General features: G+C 38.1%; 1 protein-coding gene across 2 annotated transcripts in view; it reads right to left on the bottom strand.

The window, feature by feature from the left end:
• Positions 1-2,953: 2,953 nt before the first annotated feature.
• Positions 2,954-21,887, bottom strand: part of LUC7L2 (LUC7 like 2, pre-mRNA splicing factor) — a 30,571-nt gene continuing 11,637 nt past the window's right edge. For both annotated transcript variants that reach the window (XM_085225224.1, XM_010710121.4), the window contains exons 3-10: positions 16,634-16,732; positions 15,686-15,796; positions 15,074-15,217; positions 13,913-14,089; positions 11,665-11,756; positions 10,807-10,836; positions 9,860-10,054; positions 2,954-3,885 (exon numbers count right to left, since the gene is read on the bottom strand). In XM_085225224.1, the coding sequence (XP_085081350.1) occupies positions 3,693-3,885; positions 9,860-10,054; positions 10,807-10,836; positions 11,665-11,756; positions 13,913-14,089; positions 15,074-15,217; positions 15,686-15,796; positions 16,634-16,732 (1,041 nt within the window). In that variant the 3' untranslated portion in view covers positions 2,954-3,692. The remainder of the gene's footprint in view (positions 3,886-9,859; positions 10,055-10,806; positions 10,837-11,664; positions 11,757-13,912; positions 14,090-15,073; positions 15,218-15,685; positions 15,797-16,633; positions 16,733-21,887) is intronic.

Raw genomic sequence — 21,887 nt, 5'->3', positions numbered from 1 at the left:
ACAAACAGCAGAAATAAGAACGTTTTGTGCTTGCCACCCCCATGTCAGTCTCCCTGCTGATGCCTCTCCCAGTACAACTGGGGACCACTGTCACTTCAGCAACATGAGGCAGAGAGAGCCCACAGAGGCAAAGCCACAGGAGAACTTCTTAATTGCCAGCTGATGTTCCCTGTCTGCCTACACAGGAGAAAGAGGAGAGCAAGGTGGGGGTAGGGAAAGGGGGGGGACACGCCAACATTTCTTCCTCTCTTCCCCTGTATTTCCAGCTCCCACACAACAGTTTCCTGTTTCTGTGGGCTGGAGCACAAGTCAAGGTTCCAGTTTCTACTGAAAAATATTCAAGAATTGCTTCACCAGTTACAGTGCAAAAATGAATCAAGAAGCAAGTAGAGGAAAAAAAAAAAAAAGGATCAAAACCAAAAATAAAGAACCATACAAAACCAATGGAAAGTCAGACAAGTGTTTTTTTAAGCTACTGCTTCCAGAGCAGCTCTAACCTGTCCTGCTTGCCAAACTAAGGACAGCCTGTAAATGAAGGTGTCCTGTGAAACATGGGGTGGAGAGCAGTGGAACAGACAGGCTGTTGGTGCTGCACCACCCTACCTGGGGCTGCACACTGCCATCACCTCTGGCACAAGGCTCATTTTGCACTTACACTTCCTTTATGCTCACTGCAACTTCATCCATTACAGAACCCTCCCAGTTATGGAGTAATACACATGGTGACATTTCCTGCCTTGCAGAAACACCTTGCTGCAATACTGAAAGTTTGCCATGTCCCTGGGGCTGAACTGGTGCAAAACAGATGGGACCCAGGGTATACTTAAAGACAAGTAGCCCCCCTCCTCCCTTTTTATCCGAAGTACACCACTACTGCTGTCAAAACTCTCAATTACATGATGTAGTAGTTCCCTTCCATAATCATTTTGATCTTCCAGACTAAAGTAAGTCAACACCACCCCTCAAATGTCCAGCAGAATAGAGAAATAATAAAAAGCTCGGGGCTTCTCCTTCCTGGATATGAAGGTAGCTCAGTTCTCACAGAAGGGTTTTAAACCATGATCTGCACAGGTGCAGTTAACAAAGCAGTCTCACTGACAGATGTTCCAGTTCCACTACATCAGAAGAGGGAACCATCAGTCACCTTAACTCAGTTCTATTCTGAACCACACTTCAGTCGTTTCCAAGAGAAAGCACATTTCCACGTGCCAATCAGAACAAGTGGTGAGACCTACCTTTTATCTGCCTGATGTTTGTGTGGCACTTCAATATCATGAAGCTCCCCACCCCAGGAGATCCTATAAATAACGATAGGCTCAGCTCCAAACACCCTTCTTTAATAAACAAACAAATAAACAAGTAAAAAAAAAAGCATTTGTAAAATCGGTGGCATATTATCCAGAACTTGGTAGTGAGGAGTGGTATTTTTAATTGCAGTATGATTTTTTTCTTTCCTGCTTAAACACAGCATCTTTGGTCTGCATGGGGAGACAGGTCCTCAATATTTCTGGAATGTTTTTATTGCAGGAGTTGGCAATCCACTCACCTGCAATTCTGCTATACGAGATGCATTTAGAAATGACTTTGCTTTTGTCACACTAGCAGTGAGAACTCCATTATAATGGTGTGATAACAGATTTTAGCAAACGTTTATCAGAGGGATGAACACTGGTAACTCACACTTATCATGCAGCTGGGCAACACAAGATGTCACAAAACATTCCTAGGAAGGAAATTCACACTCAGATTTCAAGTGAGTGAATAAAAATGTGGTAAGTAGGCAGCCATTGTTATTATACTGTTTCTACAGGAGCTTAAAAAGACACAAATATGCAGTGGTCGAGTATGAACTATGTTGGATACAAGTCCTTGCAGAGATGTAAAAGCCCTGCTCTAGCTCAATGCCACCAAAATGCTGCACAATCATCTACTGCTTGAGAATTATGACCTATGTGTTCTGATCACAGTGAAGAAGATTCTGAGGAGGAAGTGCACACAGTGAATTTATAGCTGCATTGTATAGCTATGATTAGCTGGCCTCCAGAGGCCCTTTGATTAGGGCATATATTGTTAAACTAGCTGAAAATGCCAATATATTACAAATGTTGCTGCTGTTATGTAACTCAGTGGTGCCACCTCAAGGAGAATATACTAAATTCTAATTTCTTCAGTGTGAAGGTAGAAGCTGCCTGAGTAATTCATTTGATCCAAAGCCCTTTCAGTCTGACAGAATCCAAAGCCGAGTCCTTTAGGTATAAAGAGAGTTTATACCTAAATCACAGAATCATAGAATCACCAAGGTTGGAAAAGACCTTCAAGATCATCTAGTTCTACTAGAAGTTCCCTCAGTACTTCTTGAATACCAACAGGGGATGGTGACTCCACCACCTCCCAGGGCAGCCCATTCCGGTGCCTGACCATCCTTTCAGAAACATTTTTCCTAACACCCAACCTGAATCTTCCCTGCTGCCAACCTGAGGCCATCCCCTCTAGTCCTACTCCTAGTTATGTGGGAAAAGAGCCCAACCCACCTCACCACAACCTCCTTTCAGGTCACTGTAGAGAACTGTAAGGCTTCCTCTGAGCCTCCTCTTCTCCAGACTGAACAATCCCAGTTCCCTCAGCTGCTCCTCGTAAGACTTGTGCTCCAGACTGAATAAATCCTGCTTTTTGAAAATGAAGTCATCAAGCAGTTAGTGGCTATGCCACGATCATTTTAATTCCACGGTTTTACCTCTAATGATCTTAGAAAGAAAGACTGCTTCTGCTAGATCATGAATCACCTTAAGAGACCAATATATTCTCGTTATTGGACAGTGTGATTTCCTCTTTATTTTTTTTATTTTTGTTCTTAAGGTTTTGTTTGTTGCGCTGTTTGTAGCTGTTTTTTGTTTGTTTTAATACAATTAAAGATGTGCCATTTACACCCCACAAGAAAAAGCAGAAAGAGTCCTTATGGAAAAAAACAAATATATTGAACACATACCAATCAAATGGTACAGATACGGGACTGGCTTTGATTTCAAAATTTAAGTAGAAATAAAAAAAGATGTAATGCAACAGCTGTTCAATTTCCAAGTCTAAATAGGCACTGTAAAAAGACATTTCAGCTTTCTCCAGCACACATTCCTGTCTAAACGCTCCCACTGTAATCAATTCCTAGGTTCCCAAACAACAACAACAACAAAAAAATCACTGGGAACATAACTTTAGAATAAAAGTTAATATCCATCCACCCACCCTCTTACAAAAAAAGCAAACAAAAAAAATAATTCCCAAGAAGTACAACCTTTCAATGCTGCTGTTTTGAGTGGAGCAGAATTGGAGAATTTATAAAGGTTCAGAAGCACCCAAGGCAAGTAGTACAACGTAATTTGTTCACTAACTTGTATTGGAAAGGAGATTAAAAACATTGAGATCTGCGTCTTTGTACATAAAACTGTTGTCCTGAATAAAGAGAAATCTTTCAGAAAAGTTTTACAACTTGGTGGAAGTCCAGGACCCAGCTTTAGGCATCGTTAAATCAATGGGGTTTAATTCTGACTTAGTTTTAACCATTTTTATATACTGTACATCTACCCTAGTTGGATCAGTATCTCAAACTGCTCACTGGTGTCCCTTTGAACAACTGTAAACTAAACCATAGTATGCAACTCCATAGGAAGCTAGAAATCGGGTGAATATACAGCCAGTTATATCTCCCCTGCTTCACGCTCCTCTGAGCTCCTTGGGTCTTCTGATCGGCCATTAGCACTTTCATAAGAACGTTTCTTGTCTTTGAAATCTCGCGGCGATCTCTCTCTCGGGCTTCTATCTTTATCGCGTGATGTTCTATCACGATCTCTTGAGCGTTCTTTGTCCCGGGAAGATCTCTCTTTTGAGGACCTGAAAGTGCAGTACATTTGAGAACTCTAGTTAGTCACCAATTCATAAATCCCAAACAGCATTTTGATCTTAGAATTTTCTCCTTATTCCAGCCCAACATTAGATTTACATGAACAGAAACGCATGAGATGACAGCGGAGTTCATTGCACTTTCCTCCTTTCCCTCCTTTCAATTTCAAAATACAAATACTGACAGAGACAAAATTTCATCTACACTTATTACTGAGTTCAGAGGGTCAGCATCTTTCATTTTCAACCCTCACTCTCAATCTTGTATTAGCACATTTTGCTAGAATTTGTCATGTTGCCTTTAGCTTGAGAAGAATTGTCTAGCATCTCTCACACATCTAGGCTACAAATTTTTTAAAAAATTACTGTGTTTAAAAATGAGAATTTAGTTAAAAGAAGAGAAATTAACTTGTACTGATTCTGGACTTTGTCTCCTATTGCATAACGAAGAAAAGAACGCATCTGGACCCTGTGCTCCAACCTGTTGGGTGTTTGTTTTTAGAAGAATCATTCCTTGAGTGATTTTAGAACATCAGCACAGTGTTATCTACAGATATTTTTGCTGTAGTTGTAGGCATTTCCAAAACCTTTACAAAGAAGCAAGAACTGTTTTGTTAAACATTCCACACAGCTTAAAATTAAGTGAGCTGCCTGTATTGAAGACACTTGATTAGGTATAGCCCTCCCTTGCAGGGTGCACCTAAACTCATCACTGAAAAACGTATTTTCTCTCCAAGATGCCTTGCAATTGTAAATAAATAAATCAAACTCATACTTTCACAGAACAATCTCAGTTATACACTATAAAGCTAGTCACTAATTCCTTAGTCAACATATCTAGTATACTGGACAGTAAACTGTGCTCTCTCTACACCAAAAGTGTTACTGTTGTTACCTCAAACCTTCAAAACAGAATTTTGCAGTTACTTTTGCACTAAACTTTCTTTTATGAGTTTACTGAGAAGTTACCTTTTGTTTCAGTTTTCAAGCTAAAAATGATTACTTTCACGCAGTGTTTTGCAAAATGCAGTATTTGCAAACGGTGAAGCTCACAGACAACAATCCTATACCACAAAGTACATGAGAAATAAGAAGCCAAACTATGCATCACATAAGAAGTTAATATTGTAATCAATACCACAGTTCCCAAGGATTTTGCACAAGTAACTGCAGAAACAAAAATGCTCCTAAGCCAACTGTCTCAGACTAACTGTAGTGATTAAATAATAATAATAATAATAATAATAATAATAATAAGTCACAGCATAACAATATGAAAGCTCACAACAATTAGCAAACAATATTATTACCAGAAGATTTAGAACTCAGGTACCATTCCTATCTTTTTCAAGGACAAGATATTGCCTTTAGAATTTGAACCTCTGTTAGATTGTATTGCCTCAATTGCTCAGGAACAATCACTTCCCAAGCAATCAAGTAGGTACTTCACAATAAACTCCCCCTACCTTCACAAGACACACAGGTAGCATCTACTGTCACGCTCACCAGCTATGAATTGTGTTATAAATACATAATACTGGTTTGAGGGCAGTGTTTGTAAACACCTACATAAAGTCCAAGGTAAAAAAAACTGTAAGAAGCCCTGGACAAAAATTCTAAGTAGCTTTGGCAATCTGGTATCAGATCTAAGAAAGCAGGGTAGCTGTGGTTTCAAAACTTCTAAGGGGTGACTAAGTGCAAGGTCTATGTTGTTTGCTTTATTTCCCCCCCCCTCCTCTTTTCCTCTCATCTTTCTCTTTCCTCAAAAGACAGGAAATGAGAAAACTAAGCCTGCACCTCCCACCACCATGGAGAGTAAGCACAGGGCTATAATATTCTGTTGTCCACCAGGATCTTAAGAATATTTTAAAAATACATTTTCCTAAATGGTGAGAGTGGGATTTATCTCACCCAGCTTTAGATGCCTGCAGTATAGACATCTAAGCTAATCACCCAGAATCCTTTACCAACTAACAAAGAAGTGTGACCAATCATATCTGAACTGTCTATCTTCATACAGAAGTGTGTCAGATGAGTCTGCAATGGGAGTCACAAGATTTACATCTGATCCAGTCAACTAAAAGCAGGAGAAAAGGAATCCAATTGTATGATTTCAGATACTTTACTTGACCATACTGTGTCCACAAAGGACATTAGCCTTTGTCACAAGAGCTCCTGCAAGCAAGCTCAAGCACACAGACACAGGCATCTCAGTTCACACACACCTGAGTCTGCTTCCTGATTGGTCTTATCACTGAGTATGAATAAGAACATCTAACATTAGCATTTCTTTGTAACAAGAAAGCAAAATGCCTATAGTTTGCTTCTAGGGAGAGGAATGATGATCCATTTAGTTAGTGGGACCTTACAGCTAACAGTTAAGAAACATAGCACTGTATTTAGACCTGCTCCTGGTAAGCCTGTAATCACACCTGGGGAGGTGTAGGGCTCCTACTATCTCAGGCACATGTGACTGTCAAACAGGTTTCCATCTTTTGATACATTTCTACTGCACTTCAGACACGTCCTACCATGCAGAAGTCTGCTCCTTACAATGATAAATTTGAAATGAAATTCTAGCTATTACATGATTTAAATCTATCCACATTTGTAGGGTGAATGATACAGATTAAAGAAAACATTTATCTCAAGACAAATTTCTACATTTGTAAAATTTTCTCAAATAGCACACAAACATCCCACTGCTTTTAGAATGAAGAAGCATCTAAGAGGTGGCAGCTCTTCATTTTTTGTGAGAGGCTCTTCAGAAAATGTTTTCTGAAGAAAAGCAGACATAAAAATTCAAAGGAAGTAAATTATGGTTGCAACAAATGCTAATCCCAGCATACTTGTATGTGGTGTTATACCTATCAAAATGGGAGCGTGACTTCCAGAGAAGAGTTTATCTAGTAAGTAGTTCAGCTGCCTAGCACATTTACATGTTGAAGCCATACTAGATACGGTCATAGAATGGTTTGGGTTGGAAGAGACCCTTAAGATCATCTAGTTCCAACCCCCTGCATAGGCAGGGACATCTCCCTCTAGACCAGGTTGCTCAAAGTCCCATCCAGCCTGGTCTTGAATGCCCCCAGGGAGAGGGTGTCCATAACTTCCCTGGGCAACCTGTTCCAGTGTCTCCCCACCCTCACAGTGAGGAATTTTTTCCTAATATCTAGTCCAAATCTAACCTTTTCCAGTTTAAGCCATTTCCCATTGTCCTGTTACTACATGTTTTTGTAAAAAGCCCCTCCCCAGCATTCCTGAGAAGAAAAAAAAAAATAAATCCAAAAGCATCCAAAGAACAAGAAAAAAATAGCTTTAAGAACAGAACTCAGTAGTTTGCAAAAACTTCAATGATGCTACTATGCCTTTTACTACACTCCAGCCAAGCCCCCCCCCCCCCCCCCCCCAAAAAAAAATCACACGGAAGGCTTTATATTAGTGTAAAATGCCACTCTTCCCACAGAGAAATTACAACTCCACATTTCCCTCAATGACTTTAAAGTTGATGGCACCACGTGCTGCCACTGCTACAGATTTCAGCAGTCCTCCAATGTTACTGATGTCACTCTGGTCTTTTGGAAAAGGCTTCAAAAAGCATCACATTCCTCAGATCTGAATTCATGTGCTTATGCCTCTCAAAAACAAAAGGCTAGGACTCCTTCCTGAAGCTGGTAACATGCTGCAGTGTATCTTCTTCAAAGTATTTTTGGCCAGAATCCTTTGGATGACTAGATGTTTTGAGATTAAGGAAGGTGAATTTGAATAAAGGTACTTTGTATCTGGACTTTAAGAAATTCCTCACAAAATTATAAACAAGAGGATTTGACAATGAGCAGTTCCCCCTGACTAGAAAAAGAGTTCTTAGAAGACAAGAAGCACGATGTGTTTGAACCTAACCTTCAAGTTCAGGTTTAGTTTGGATTCCAGAATCAATAGTTGCATTGTATTCAATAGGAAGAATTCTCCCACATTCATACAAAAAGTAGATCTGATTGCTTGAAGAGCACTTCTAAGAAGGAGGTATCTAGTCTGACCTATTTAGAAAGGTGTCCTGGTTCCAGAGAAGCAAGTCTGTAGCTGTATAGATTAGTTAGTCTCTTGTAATCACAACTTGTATACTTCAAGAGCAAAAATGCAGTTTCATTAGAGAATTAAGAGAGATGATCGCAAAACATTTTTTCTTCCAAGTTAGCTATAGTCCCAAGCTTTTATTTGTGCCAAAGATTATTCCAACATAGATCAGTCTTTTTCATTTGCGGCAGAAACTGGCACCAAGGAAAGTATTTCCAGTACTGAGGTTCATAAAGTTGAAATCCTGCACCAAGAAATCCTGTATTTTTCCTCATTCATAGAAAACATAGCTTGAAGAACTTAACCTTTGATAGCATCTTGCAAAATGACAATGACTTCATCTTCAAATTACTTTGTGTTCTTACAATTCATCTATAGCAGCTGATAGGTTTAGTGTTACAAAGATAGCACCAACAGTTGAACATTTCCATGCTATTTCCTTGTTCTTACATATCCTCTGCCTGCTGGCAGAGAAGTAACGCATCATTTGCTCAAATTAGAGAGTTTGAACAACTATGATGAGAATCTTACAACAATCAACTTTCTCTGAAATTCAGTCTTGCAAGGCTAGACTTCAAGGCTGAAGTACCAAAAGCAATTTGAGTATATACTTTATGCATTGGTTCACCTGAGTGAACAAACACGTTGATTCAAATGAAAATTTCTATTTCAAGACTGAAAAACTACAAGTTTGAAGTCTGGTAATCTGTCATTGTGAATGCCTTGAAAAGACATGCTCTAGAGAATAACTGATGACAAGCTAACATCAACATAGAAACTGCTGATTCTGAAGCATTGACTTCAGGACACTACAGAACACCCTGAAGAATTTTAAGTACCAGACACTACTGACAGTATCAGCTAGAGTGCTGAACACTCAGGTTTTATTCACTTGCCACAAAGAGAAGAAAACAGAAGACTTAACCCAACTCTGCTTTCTATGCTCTTAGCTGAGCAGCGTGACTAGAATCATCTAACCCAGGAAGAAAGCTCATCTTTAAGAGAAAGAGCACACGTGAACACATTCAACAACCGCTCAATAGTTTTATCATCCTTGGTGATAAAATTAAAATAATTTGAACTCTAAAATCCATGTTTTTGACACTTCAAACTGGACCTCTTCTCTTCTTGTATGCTGACAGCCTGTCAATGTTTTAAGACTCAGCACCCTATTCTTCATATTGCTCTCAAATCTCTGCCTCAGTCACTGAGGAATGGAATCCTGAATGGAATCCAGGTTATGAGCAGACCTCTCTACCAGAAGCCTTGCTTTGCAATTCCAACTCTTTTCTAAATTACGCTTACCTCACTCATCTAAAATAAGCCAGCAACCCTCAGGAGCAGACAGCAACTGAGTCACACAAAGGCAGCAGCCCCAGACTTTACAGTAATCCTTAAGAAAGGGATCAAAGCACTTTGCATGCAAAGTGCTATCTTCAGATTTGATGCAAGAAGTTCATTTTCGGATATATCTAAACTTGCCATTATCTGGGAGAGCACACAACAGATACATTCCACCACTGGGAGCAAGAACCCAAGAGGAAAGTTAAGAAGACTGCTCATATCCCTAAGTTCAAATGGAGATCAATCATTTCACTTCCTACGCTGCAAAAAACTATCAAGATTCTCAACTTAACAACAATATCCTGTATCACTCCTCCACAATAGAAGTAATACATAATCCTACTATTAAAAAAAGAAAAAAAAAATCACTACTATATGTTAAATCATAAATATGCAAAGAGCATAACTGAAGTCTGTGACAGCCTCAAAACAAGTTTAAATTACTCAGTGATGAACGTAAACTTCATGTAGTGCAAAAAAAAACAAAAAAACAAAAAACCAATCTGATTATGCATGTAGGAAAAGCCATTTCCAGATCAACACTGACCTCTTTTTGGAGCTGCGCTCTCGGCTCCTCTCCCTGGAGCTGTGCCTGCTTCTATGATGGCTGCGACTCCGGCTGCGGCTGTTGGAGCGAGACCTGTGGCGATGGCGCTTCTCGCGGGATTTAGAGCGAGTTCTTCTTTTCCGTTCCCTGGAGGCTGAGCGAGAGCGATGTCTGCGACGGTCTCGGGACCTAGATCTAGAAACAGAAAGGACTTGGGATGCTGCACTGTATAAGCCGTATAGAGAACAGTCTGCAGTATTCAGAGCTACTGCCTCGTCTTACCACAGGCAAACAAAGAGGGGAGAGCAACGTCAGAAGTGCTATATGACTCCAACAGTCTCTCAGTGTTTGTGACTATGCATGTATTTACAGCATAGTCAATTCAGACAACAGAAAGGAAAAGATGATGCTTAAAATCTTGTGTTTACCAGGCCAAGTTTTAGAAGTCTGTGATGAAGTGGTGGGAATTATCTGGCCAGAAGCTTGCAGTGTTTTGAGAACAGAGGACTATAAGCTTCCCCGTAAATACGGGTCTGGAAGGTTCTAAACACTATACAAATTCATGATTTTCTTTCTCTATATCACCCTGCAACAACACTTCATTGGTGACTTTCAACTGCAGGTTAAGAAGAGAACTACTACTCCAGATGTAAATTAAAGGGTACTGAACACGAGCTTCTGTTTTGAAGGAAGTAATACTCTGTGTTCCAAGTGTTACCAGGGATACAACATTTTATGGCATTGTAATAGCCACAAAATAGATATACGTGGATAAATAAGTCAGGAGCATAATACCAAATACTGTATAAGCACACAGAGATGGCTGTGCAATAGAATGTTTCGTCTGTAAAGAAAGAGGTCTTAATAAGGCCAGACAAACGTAGAAAACTTCAGCTTGTGAAAGGCTGGCATTAATGACGGCATTCCTTGTCTGCAGACTTAAGTACCTTTTGGTATGCTTGCTGTGAGATCTGGACCTGAAACAAAAGGAAAATGGTAAATTAATTTTACTTTCCTAATCTTAATATAAAATATAAAGTACAGTTTAGTAATCTGAAGTCAAACTATCAGAGCTTCTTCATTTTACTAGCATGTTAACCTCAAATAAGACATTTCAATTACATCTTCGTAGCATTTATTTATTATTTATTACAAAACCCCTCAACAACTGTCTTGGATTTTTTTTTGTTGTAGGTGGTTGTTGTGGCTTTTTTTTTTGTGAGGTAGCGGGGACGTGGATACTACTGCACTTTTTAATTCACACCCCGTCTTCAATAACAAAAGATTACAGTTAAGTAGTCAGTACTCCTTTATTTCTTGTGAGACATTATTAGTCTGAAACAGATTTGAACATTTCCATGTTGGCCTCGGGAGCCAGTATGTCAAGAGAGCTGCAGTTGAGACGCCATTCAATCCTATCCCCACAAAGCATGAAAGCAACCATTTCATAGAAAAATAGGGAATTATTTTCCTTAGTCATACATTCAACTACTTCCAATAAGAAAAAAATTAACATCTATGCATCATACGTCACATGTCAGAATACCTCATTTCAAGTGCATTTGTTCAAATATGTAGGAAAAACTACTAGTATTTGCTTTTTTTTTTTTTTAAAGAAAAGGTTTTCTATGAAAATAATTCAGGTTTTAAGAGCTAAGTACTATATTCACTTCCTAAGTGTTGAAGGAAGGGAAACTAACATGATTCTGCAGATTTTATAAAACAAATGTTCATGAACAACATCATAGTTTTTCTATTTAACTTAAATTGATCGCTACGTAGATGCAACTGAAATAGATCCTTACCTCCTTAGTTTCTCCCTTTCTTCCCTTTCCCTCTCCTCTCTGCGTTTCAGGCGCTCCTGATTTCGTTTCTCTTGTTTATCAGCCACAATCCTCTAGAAGCAACAGAATACACTGGTTAAGTTACAATTCGATATTTTTCAAATGAAGGTAAAAAACTACAAAAGCAATCTATACAGTTAATATTCAGTTCCTTCCCTCATGAATATTCACTTTTGAGTATTAGTCCCTCTCTCTTCCTCAGTATATTTTATCTTTTTCAGGAAACACAGGTTATCGCAGAAGAGCTGCTATAAACAGATGGGTGTTACACCAAGACCTGAAAGACGTAAACTTAAATGTAAGTTTTTCATGAAGGGAATTCAGAACAGTAAGTCATGCCTTAATGTGAGAGCTTTCATGCCAATCCTATCCTATTTTGGCCACTGGGGAAAGGCAAAAGGTAATCGGAACAGGAAGAGTTAAGAATGTTATTAACTCCATCAGCTATGCTGTGAAATAAAGAAACTCTTGGTCTTAAAAGGATTTGGTTGGGCTGATATCTAGTTTTGAGGCTAGCTGTTTGAGTTGTGAACATTATACATGTAATTAGAAAGGATGTTTCAGCTAATAGCCCCCAGGTTGAACTCACTACTACTGGGGACAAGGCACGCTCAGTAGAGGGCCCTCAGATGTGGAACTCACAACTGGAGATCTGGCCAAACCCAAGTCTCGCCACCTTCTGGACATGATGCAAGAAATTCAACTCTTTGTAAAGACCTTCTTCTGAGATGTGGAATTGCCCCAGCAGCATCTTGATTAGATCTCTGAGGAGAGCTCTGAGGAAGGAGGGGATAATTATTGTTTTCTTTTTTTGTTAGTGAAGTACTTCAAAAGATTATTTTATTGATGCTTTGGGAATGTGAAATTATCATCCATGCATATTTTTCTCCAAATGTTGTAATACTCAGTTAATTAGCTTCTTTATGTCAAACTATTTCTATATTGCCTTGCAAAATATCAGCAATTTAACTACAAGCAAGGTTTCATGTTCAAGTGAATCTTTGCACAGTTTCACAGAGAGACGAAAGGGAACACACATGATCTCCTCTAGGTATCTAAGGTCTGAATTACAGCAATTTATTTTGAAGCCTACATTGCCAATATAGTCAGGGGAAAGAGTTGGGCTTTCCAAAGGTTAAGTAACAGTATCCATGCAAGACAGCTGGAATATCCAAAGAAACCCAAGGTAAGTTACTCAAATTCAGCAGTAACATCTCTGCTTTTAGGGTTTCAATTCATTTAGCAGTCATCTTCAGTAATTTCTATAGTAACATGCTTAAATGAGCCTTAAACTCCATAATTAACATATTAAGATCATAAATAGGGTAAGCATCCAAGTCCATACACTTGAATACCAAAAGTCTAGAATATAATTCCAGTAAGTCCTTCTTCAAATACACAATTTCTGGTCCAAGGTAGATTTCTTTAGAAAAATATTCCAACTGGATTTCAAAACTGAAAGCTATGGAGAACATGCAGCCTTCCCATAACAATTACTTTAAGTTAGTCCCACTTCAAGACATACACCTTCTTCTATTTTGATCTGGATATCTACAGCCTTAAGTTGTCTGAACTCACTTCAATTATTGTCAAGTCAAGCTTAAAAGCTTCCAAATAACTTAAAATCTCATCTATATGACTGGATAAAATGAGTTTGTGGTCTTTCATCATACTGTAGGTGCTTCAAACACTTCTGCAGATTGCTATCAATTTCCTCTTTATGTACATCTTTTTCACTGGTACCAAAGCTAAGCAAAACTATCAACAATAGCTCTATTTTATTCTTAATGGAATGAAACACCACTGCCTTAAATTTGCTACATGTTCCTGTACTTTTCAGAGCCTCATTATTACATTAATCTAATAAACTGGCTAAATGAAAAGTTCATTTGCCTATCTTCTATGACTGCTAAACATGTTTCAGAATAATGTTTCAGTTCTCAAGCGTACAAGTGGAACTGCACTCTCCATTCCCAGGATGCATTCTTTGAGCCAATTTTAATCTACCTAGTGCAAAAGAGGCCATCTTAGCAAATTATTTAGATAACTGCTATTTAGTAAGCATGTTTGGTGTTTAACGACTGCGTTCGGTGTTTACAGACTAATGAAATATCTTAAGGTAACATGAAAGAATTCACAGACACAGAGATTCCATTAAGATTGTCCGACAAGTAATTAAGAGCACAAACAAAACAGAGAAATGATTTACCCTGAGTTCCTCAAGTTTCTCTCTTATTTCAATAAATCCTAAGTGTAGTTTTCCTCCAAAGTGGTCAGCAAGACGTCGGTCATTGTCATGAAGACCAAGATAAGCTGAACACACTTCACAAACACGTAGCTTCTGCTGTTGAAAGCTAGAGGCAGGCATAGAATTCCTGTACACTTCCTAGAAAATAAAAAAGTTAACTTTTTCTTTTCAATTCATAGAAATATAGTTTTCCAAACAAGTATATTACTTTTGATAACATAACTCAAAGCCAATCAGTAGATGCCGATTCATGGTGTGAATTAACTGTCTTACTAAGACACACTGCAGGTTCCTTACTTTGAAGACAGATGTATTACAATGGGGATATTAGTAATTGGTTTTGCAAATTAAACAAAGTAGAGTGATTACTGTCTTTATTTCAGATCATACTACTTATAAGGAGAAGTTACTATCCTAGACAGCACAATGAATATATCTTAACACTATAGTTACTATATTTTGCCACACTATGAAACATTACATATATTTATTCTGAACCCAATTTAAAAACAAGAAATCTACACATATTTTAGACACAAATTAAACATCATGTTATCCTTGCAACATTTACCTACAAACACTGATCACAGACTGGTGAGACTACCAGCAACCCCTCTGGTACCATTAAACAACCATAAATGTTTCTTTCTCCAAATTTAAGTGCCTTGGTGAGACACGATATGGAACAGCTCCCAGTGATGTTTGCCACCTTAACATTACAGCAATTGCTTAGAATTGCCTGATACAGAAGCCATTAGCCATCTTTCAATGAAGACAAACTTAGTAGGGTCTGGAAGGTCTCCCATGCGAGTCACACCCCAGCCCATCACAATCAACAGGGGGGTTACCACAGCAAGAGCTGTGAGACCCAACAAGATGGTTAAGTCCCCACAAACACAAGAGATGTTAGCAGCCAGTACAGCTAAACGCATCACCAGAGGAAATAAGCGTAACTCTAGGAGCACAGGAGTGTATTTTAATGCAGAAACTTCTCCTATACACAAAGCAAATCCCTTCGTTTTATATAAAGCTAAGGAAGCACCTATAGCTAAGACATCTTGCACTACAGTTACTGACTAAATTTTGTCTCTCTATCCCACAAGCTTTAAATAATCAACTCACTTCAGCTTCTCTCTTCTTTACCCGAGCCTTCTCCACTTCATCCATTACTTTTTGAGATTCTTCCACATTTCCATCAGCTCCTAGCTGTTCTACTTTGGCCAGTAGTTTCCCAATTTCTTCATTCAATTCATGAACTCGTTCAGCCTTGAAAGAGGAAGAAAGACTCAACAAAGGAAACAGTCTTAATTATGGAAAATAACTTGAGCCAATACTGAACTATTCTTATATTCAAAATACACAGGATAAAATTAAAAGGAAGCATGCAGAGAACTTCTCCAAATAAAAGGGAAACAATTGGCTCACATCAAAACACAGATAAAGGCTTAGAAACAAAGCAGCTCTGGAACAGGATCTTGTTCAGAAATGTCAAGTAATTCACACTGTTGCCAATGCAACTTGCAAAATTACTATTTATACAACCATCCCTCCTGGAACACGTATATATTTGCAGAAAAATGACAGAACTTTTTTTTCAGTTAGAAGACAACCACATGAAGTGTTTTGTTTATAGATTCATCAGCATGAGTTCTCAGTTTGAGTAGTCTGAAGTTGGTTTCTTTTAAAACAACAGACCTCCAAAATAACTTCAGCCATTAGTTTTTATGTGCTTACTTTAGCTGCAACTTCAGCACTGATCTCTTCTTGGGTTTCTGCTAATCTCTTCTTAGCAACTTCTGTTCTCCTGTCACAGTCCGCAATAAATGACTGCAGGTGGTCCATTGCCTAAAACACCAACAGAATACTAATTAACACTGCAAAGAACACTAGTACTTCATTACCCTTAACAAATTCCTGGTTTAAGATTAACTTTTAAAAGGCTTTCTTGGTGAAACTTATAAAACAATAACATAACAGCTTATGGTGCATAATCACATTAACATTTTAAAAACCTGTCTACACATTGTCAAAATGCATAAGTACTTGCAGAAATTTGGAAGGGATTCTGTCTCAACTCTTATTCTCTAAGAAGCAGCCAGCATTTATAACATACATTAAAATTCCTGAAAGGAGAGATATATTCACTTCACCTCACTAATACATGCAATACTAAAACATTGTTCCAGCAGGGTTTTAAGCTATGAGGTATATTAACATCATCCACCCCCAGCAACAACAAACCCAAACCTTTTATCTGTGCTCAAGACCAACTTCCTAGCAGGGAGTTCATAACTGTATTACTCAAACAATGTACTGAGACACAGCATATCATTTGTTACTCCCAGCACAAAATGATCTTTTCTTCCCCCAACAAGAATAGAAGCCTTTCTTCAAATTATACACCAAATTATACAGCATTGGCTCAGTAATTGTTACTGCTAAGGCAGCATGCAGGTTCATACTTATCTGCTTTTGAAAGGTTATTAACAATCCTACCTTGAGATGACTAGAAATTCAAGTGCTTGCACATGATCATGATGAGCCATGTAAACAAATATTTAAAAATTACTTTCCAAAAGTTTTCCTTCCTTGTGCACCAAAGATTACTGTTTGTTGCTCAGTTTATTTCGCCCAGGGCATGCAAGTTACACTTTCTCTCCACCATTATGACAAAATACATACATCAAGTTCAAAGAAGAAATCTTGATCTTTGGATGCTATTTCATAGTCTGCCCTTAATGCCAGGTCATGCACCTTCAGACATTCTCCAAGGTCCATCCGCTGAAAAGAGACATAGGGAAAGTAGTATAACAAGTAGTATATGCAAGAATAAAGTTTAATATTAGACTGTTAAAGGAAATCATGCTGAAGCAAATAATCTCCCTTACTGGGATAAGTTTAACTTAATAAAGCTTTGAAGACAAACCCAGATTTCTATTAAAGATGCATTAATGATGAAAAAATATAAAGACAGAGTAGACAGCTTATTCTATGATAGCTGTTCACGTGACAGCGTAACGTTACTGTTCTGCACAAGTTATTTTTACTGAAAGTTCAAAAAAAGTCACTGAAGTAGAACATTCTGTCTTGAACTAAAACAAGAGAACCAAGATTCTTACAAACAATTAGCAATTAAATGGTCAAGTGCTTGATCTGATCTTTCCACACAGCTCACGATATAAATGTTCTGGCTATAATCATTATCTGGAATAGCTGCAACCACAGCATCACTGTTAAGTGCTACTTATAAAAATATTCTCAGAGCACATGTAGCAAAAAAAAAAAAAAAAAAAAAAAAAAAAAAAAAAAAAAAAAATCAAATCTCTCCAAAATATTTTGCTGATGAGTAGAGATAAGCTGAGTGTCACACTGTCCTTGTGAATCAGAGAAGAGAAAGTATAGATATTTTACATGTAATCTAAAACTGGTCTACAACGGTACAGGAAGGAAGCATAACTAAAGCAAATTCATTTATTATATCACTAATCTTTAATCTAATGTAGAATATCACCAAGAAGAGCACTCAATTTTATTTGGTATAACAAATACTGGCTTAAAATTGAAATTCGCACACTGTGCAGCAAAAGGAATTTTGATGAAATCTGTTTCCTTCTTATTCCATCGTGTAGCCTGGAAATTATTTTGAGCCAGCACTACCACTGAAAAACAATTCTGGTCTCTCTTTATCACCACTCTGTGCCTCCCCCCGTACCAGCACACTGGAGTATCAACTGGGAAAAAACAGCTTAGAAAGCAAAAAATTGAGGTAATTTTTCGGCAGAGTACCTTTGGCCAACATGTCAGGCAGCCACGCAAACAGAGGTGTTGACAAAATACAGGGGGAAGCATAATAGGGGACCTGAGTAGCTAGGATCTCTTACAGTACCAAGATGTCATTTCACAAACTCCTGAGTAGCGTCAATAAAATTAGCTGCAATTTTTAGGGGGCTGTAGGAGGGAGGTAATGTAGCATTTTCTTTTGTTAGCATTCACAATGAGAAGAAACAGTGTTGAATTGCTTCCTTCTCTTCAATCCAGCTTTGAGCACAGCCTTCTAAATGCTCATGGGACATAACAGAGGAACAACAAGCATATACAAGTGAAACTGGATTCCTTTTTGTTGGCTTTGCTGCTGAAGAAATTCTATCATTGTTAGAACAGCTCTGTAGTGCAGCCTGTAGTAGCTCTGGCTGCTGCTTTGAAAATACTTAAACAGAAGTATTACTACTAAATGTTTATCTTAAAAACTGTTAGTAAAACTAAGCTCAGAAACAGACAAAAGTTTAAAAGTTTGGCCAATTTACACGTTACACATAAGATCAGATTAAAAAGCACTTCTGGTATATGTTAAGCTAAGTTAGGCAAAGTTGGTTCATATCAGGGATGATTCATTACTTTCAAAAGTCTACACTGGATTGGAACTGCTGAGGATCTTGCTAACCACAGAGAAGCTCACGTAGTTTGGCTCATATGACCATCTGCAAAATAGATGGACAGGAGATGAAGGCCAGAAGATACAGCAGGATATTATTTTCATGTTCCACATGTCCACGTTGCAATCTGACGCCAAGATGTGCCTTACCCCAAAGGCAAAGAACAGCCATTCAAGATCAAGATCAAGGCAAAAACAGCCAACCATTCAAGATCAATCATATTTGAAACAGAAGGTGGCTATAAGGGATGTTCAGGTTTCAAACTACTGCGGAAGGCTTAAATAGCATGCACATAAAATCATCGCATCAGCAGTGAAGTTTTAGACAGACTCATGCTACTTAAAGTGACTTACAGAGGAATCCTAATGAGCAAAGCAATGAAAGGGGGGAAAAATTAAGTCCTCAGGCTATACATAACTGGTTTATTGAATATGAGAAGCCATACACACCATCAGGACTTTTTGCAGCTACTGCATTTTTACTGAGCGTTAACTTCAGAAAAATTCCTATCCTGAGGATCTTTATCACAAAGGAAGGTTACTGCTGAAAATTTAGTCCAGAAAATAGTCTAGCAACCACATGCACATCTGCTGCTGCTGCAGAGCTCTATTTGAGAAAAAAGTGACTTGCTACAACTTGCTGTTCGCCATAACATTTTTTTCTTCTTTCGTTCACTGTAAATGGGCAATTAAAGATGCTTGATTTCCTAGAGCTGAGGTTTAGATAACTCATTTTTAACCCCCATAAACCTCATACTGAAATGATTCAGTAATTATTTTTGTCATCCCATCCATGAAAATGGATAGAACTCTATTAACACAGGAAAATGTTAGCTTCCTATTGATGCTTGGCACCACGTCAATCAAATCAGGTACAGAAAGATCACTACCCTGGTTCAGTATGTATAGGCAAGAAAGAAGTGTCCAGAAAATAAGCAACACAGAAGCTGAAGAGCTTTTATGAAAAATAAATGTGTACTCAAAGGAGCTGACAGTAGCCGAACAGAGACTAAAACATCAGACGCGGTGCTATTCTTGAAACCATGAACATAAGGTTTTGTTTTCAGGTCTTGAGCAATCTACGAGAAGCTTCTCATCTTCATGCTTTTATGACTACTATATTCTTCTGATTAGATTACTGGATGCACACAGTAAGGTCTGCAGGAGAAGCATATAAAAGCCAAACCTACTTAAAACGCAAAGGACTGATGTTGAGAGGTGTGAGAGAGTATCACACACTATTAAAGTTTCTAAAAACAGTATGCATCTTTGATGTGTTCTGAGAGGTGATACTCTGAACAGCATTTCTGTAGAGAATTCTTTCTAGTTAAAAAGGTACCCCCACCAAAACAGCTCATGTTCAGCAAGAGAATTTGTTTACAAAATTCTGATCTGAGGGGAAACATTGTGTACTAGAGGTACCACACCTCTCCCTTTACCAAGAGTGTCAAGAAAAATGTTCCCTTCTTTAATTTTACCTACTTCTGAAGGCTTTAGTATCTTAGAATAGATTTTCACTGAAAGCTAAAGCTGGCAGCAATGCCTCACTTTTAAATGAGATATCTGTTTCTTTAATGTTAATTTATAATCAGGCTATAAAATGCTAAAGTCAGATAACCATACTGAAGAGCAATGATAAAAAATGAACAACCCAACCCTTCTTCTATATAAATTACGCTCATTAAAACGGAACGTGGTAAAATCAGGTTGTTCTTTAAGCACTGGTCAAACTAATTAAGAATACGTCTAAAGAGATCGATGTGATCACTTACTGACTCAACAGAGCATACAGAAATTCATCACCACTAGGTTGAAGACTATGAATCGAGGTGGCTTATGCAAGCCTAATTTCATTTGCAAAGGTTAAAGCAGTTCACGTGATCAATCAGACCTAAACTGATATGCTGATAACCTCTAGCAGAACATGAAATAATCACATCAGCACAACTGAATCTTAAGCATGGAATACTTCTATACTTCCATCAAGCCTATGGAACTACTGACAAAGATATCAGCTCCAGAAGAAGATACATAAATACAAGTACTTAATCACATCTATTTGCAGATGTGAGGACTAACCCAACTGCTCTTCCACAGTAAAAAGATCTGAGCAGTACAGTGCAATGAGACCAGATGCACTGAGCCCACCTTCAGAGGGACACCCAGTGGCATGTGAAATAGATCTTGGACATTGAGCTCCCCAGATGGAACCTAAATTTAGGTGTCTTTATCTGGAACAGAATTCCACCCTAATAAGCTTAAAGATAATCACGTCTCAAAGCATGTTGCATGTCCCAGTCAGTGTTGTTTTAGCCAGCGTGAGTCCTGAAGGGCTGGATGCAAGGGACTTATGAGTGCCTAACCATGCACTTAACTGTAGGACTGCACCAATAGCATACTTTGAGGACTTTAAAAACAAAATGCAAAAAGCAAAAAGGAACCTACCTCAACAAACGCACACAAAAGCAGATAAAGTTCACCCAGTAGAAAGAAATTTCTCAACTACAATTTGCAAGATTACATAAAATACTTGTGACATTTACCTCTCAACAGGAAAGGACAATCAACATAATAAAACAACCAAACAAAGGTCACTGCAGAAGCACTGACCTGCTGGGGAGGCAACCTGCCAGTTACTACTGCAAGTGTTCAGGACTTGATTACTTTTAAACTTACTGAAGGTATTTGCTTTAAATGTCACTACATTATCACTTCAACCACAACTCGGACACATACTCACAAAGATAGAAAAAACACATTCTTGCCCACCTTGTAAAACCTGTGGAAGACAGCATAGCATTTTCATCCAGAGACTGTTACTTGAGAGGGCCACACCATTAAGGAGGAGTCATTTGACTTCTACATATGCAGTTTTAGTCCCAATGCCATAATACACACACGTATGTATGTGTATACAGATATGCAAAAACCTTTTTCTAACACTGATGAAAAAGAACTCAAAAACCATGAAAAACAAAAACAACCAACAAAAATATCAACCATCACAAGACTATCAGCATTTACTGAGGCTAAAAAGGTAAAGTAAGTGCTAAATCTTTATCACTTAGCAATTTTTATTTCAATTTCTGTGTCCTAAAAGACAGGACTCAAAGAGTTAATCTCATCATAAAATTCTCATCTTGAAAAAGTGTTTGAATGAGCAAACATTTGAACTACTAACTTATATGTAAGAACCAGTGCCAGCGTGATCAACTTCAAAAAGCAGAACACCAAAGCATGAACAAGTGTCAATTAAAAACAGAAAAGCATTTGTGAGCAATGTTAAAAGTAGGTTCTGAACAGACAGCATTTTATAATCTTGAATACAAAGTCATTTCTGCCATCTTACTGACTTGCATCAGGCAGATCCTAAGCTAACTTAACAACACAATGTACAAGACAATCACAGGGCACAATACATTCAGAATTATAACATCCTCTGTTTTTTTTTGTTTTTTTTTTTTTTTTTACATTTCTAGTGTTAGGATTCAACAGTCTTCCAAT

This window comes from Meleagris gallopavo, chromosome 1 (assembly GCF_905368555.1).
Source record: "Meleagris gallopavo chromosome 1, MGAL_WU_HG_1.1, whole genome shotgun sequence".
Lineage (NCBI taxonomy): Eukaryota > Metazoa > Chordata > Aves > Galliformes > Phasianidae > Meleagris > Meleagris gallopavo.
The sequence above is the reverse complement of the archived record's forward strand: the minus strand, read 5'-3'. Positions and strand labels throughout refer to the sequence as shown.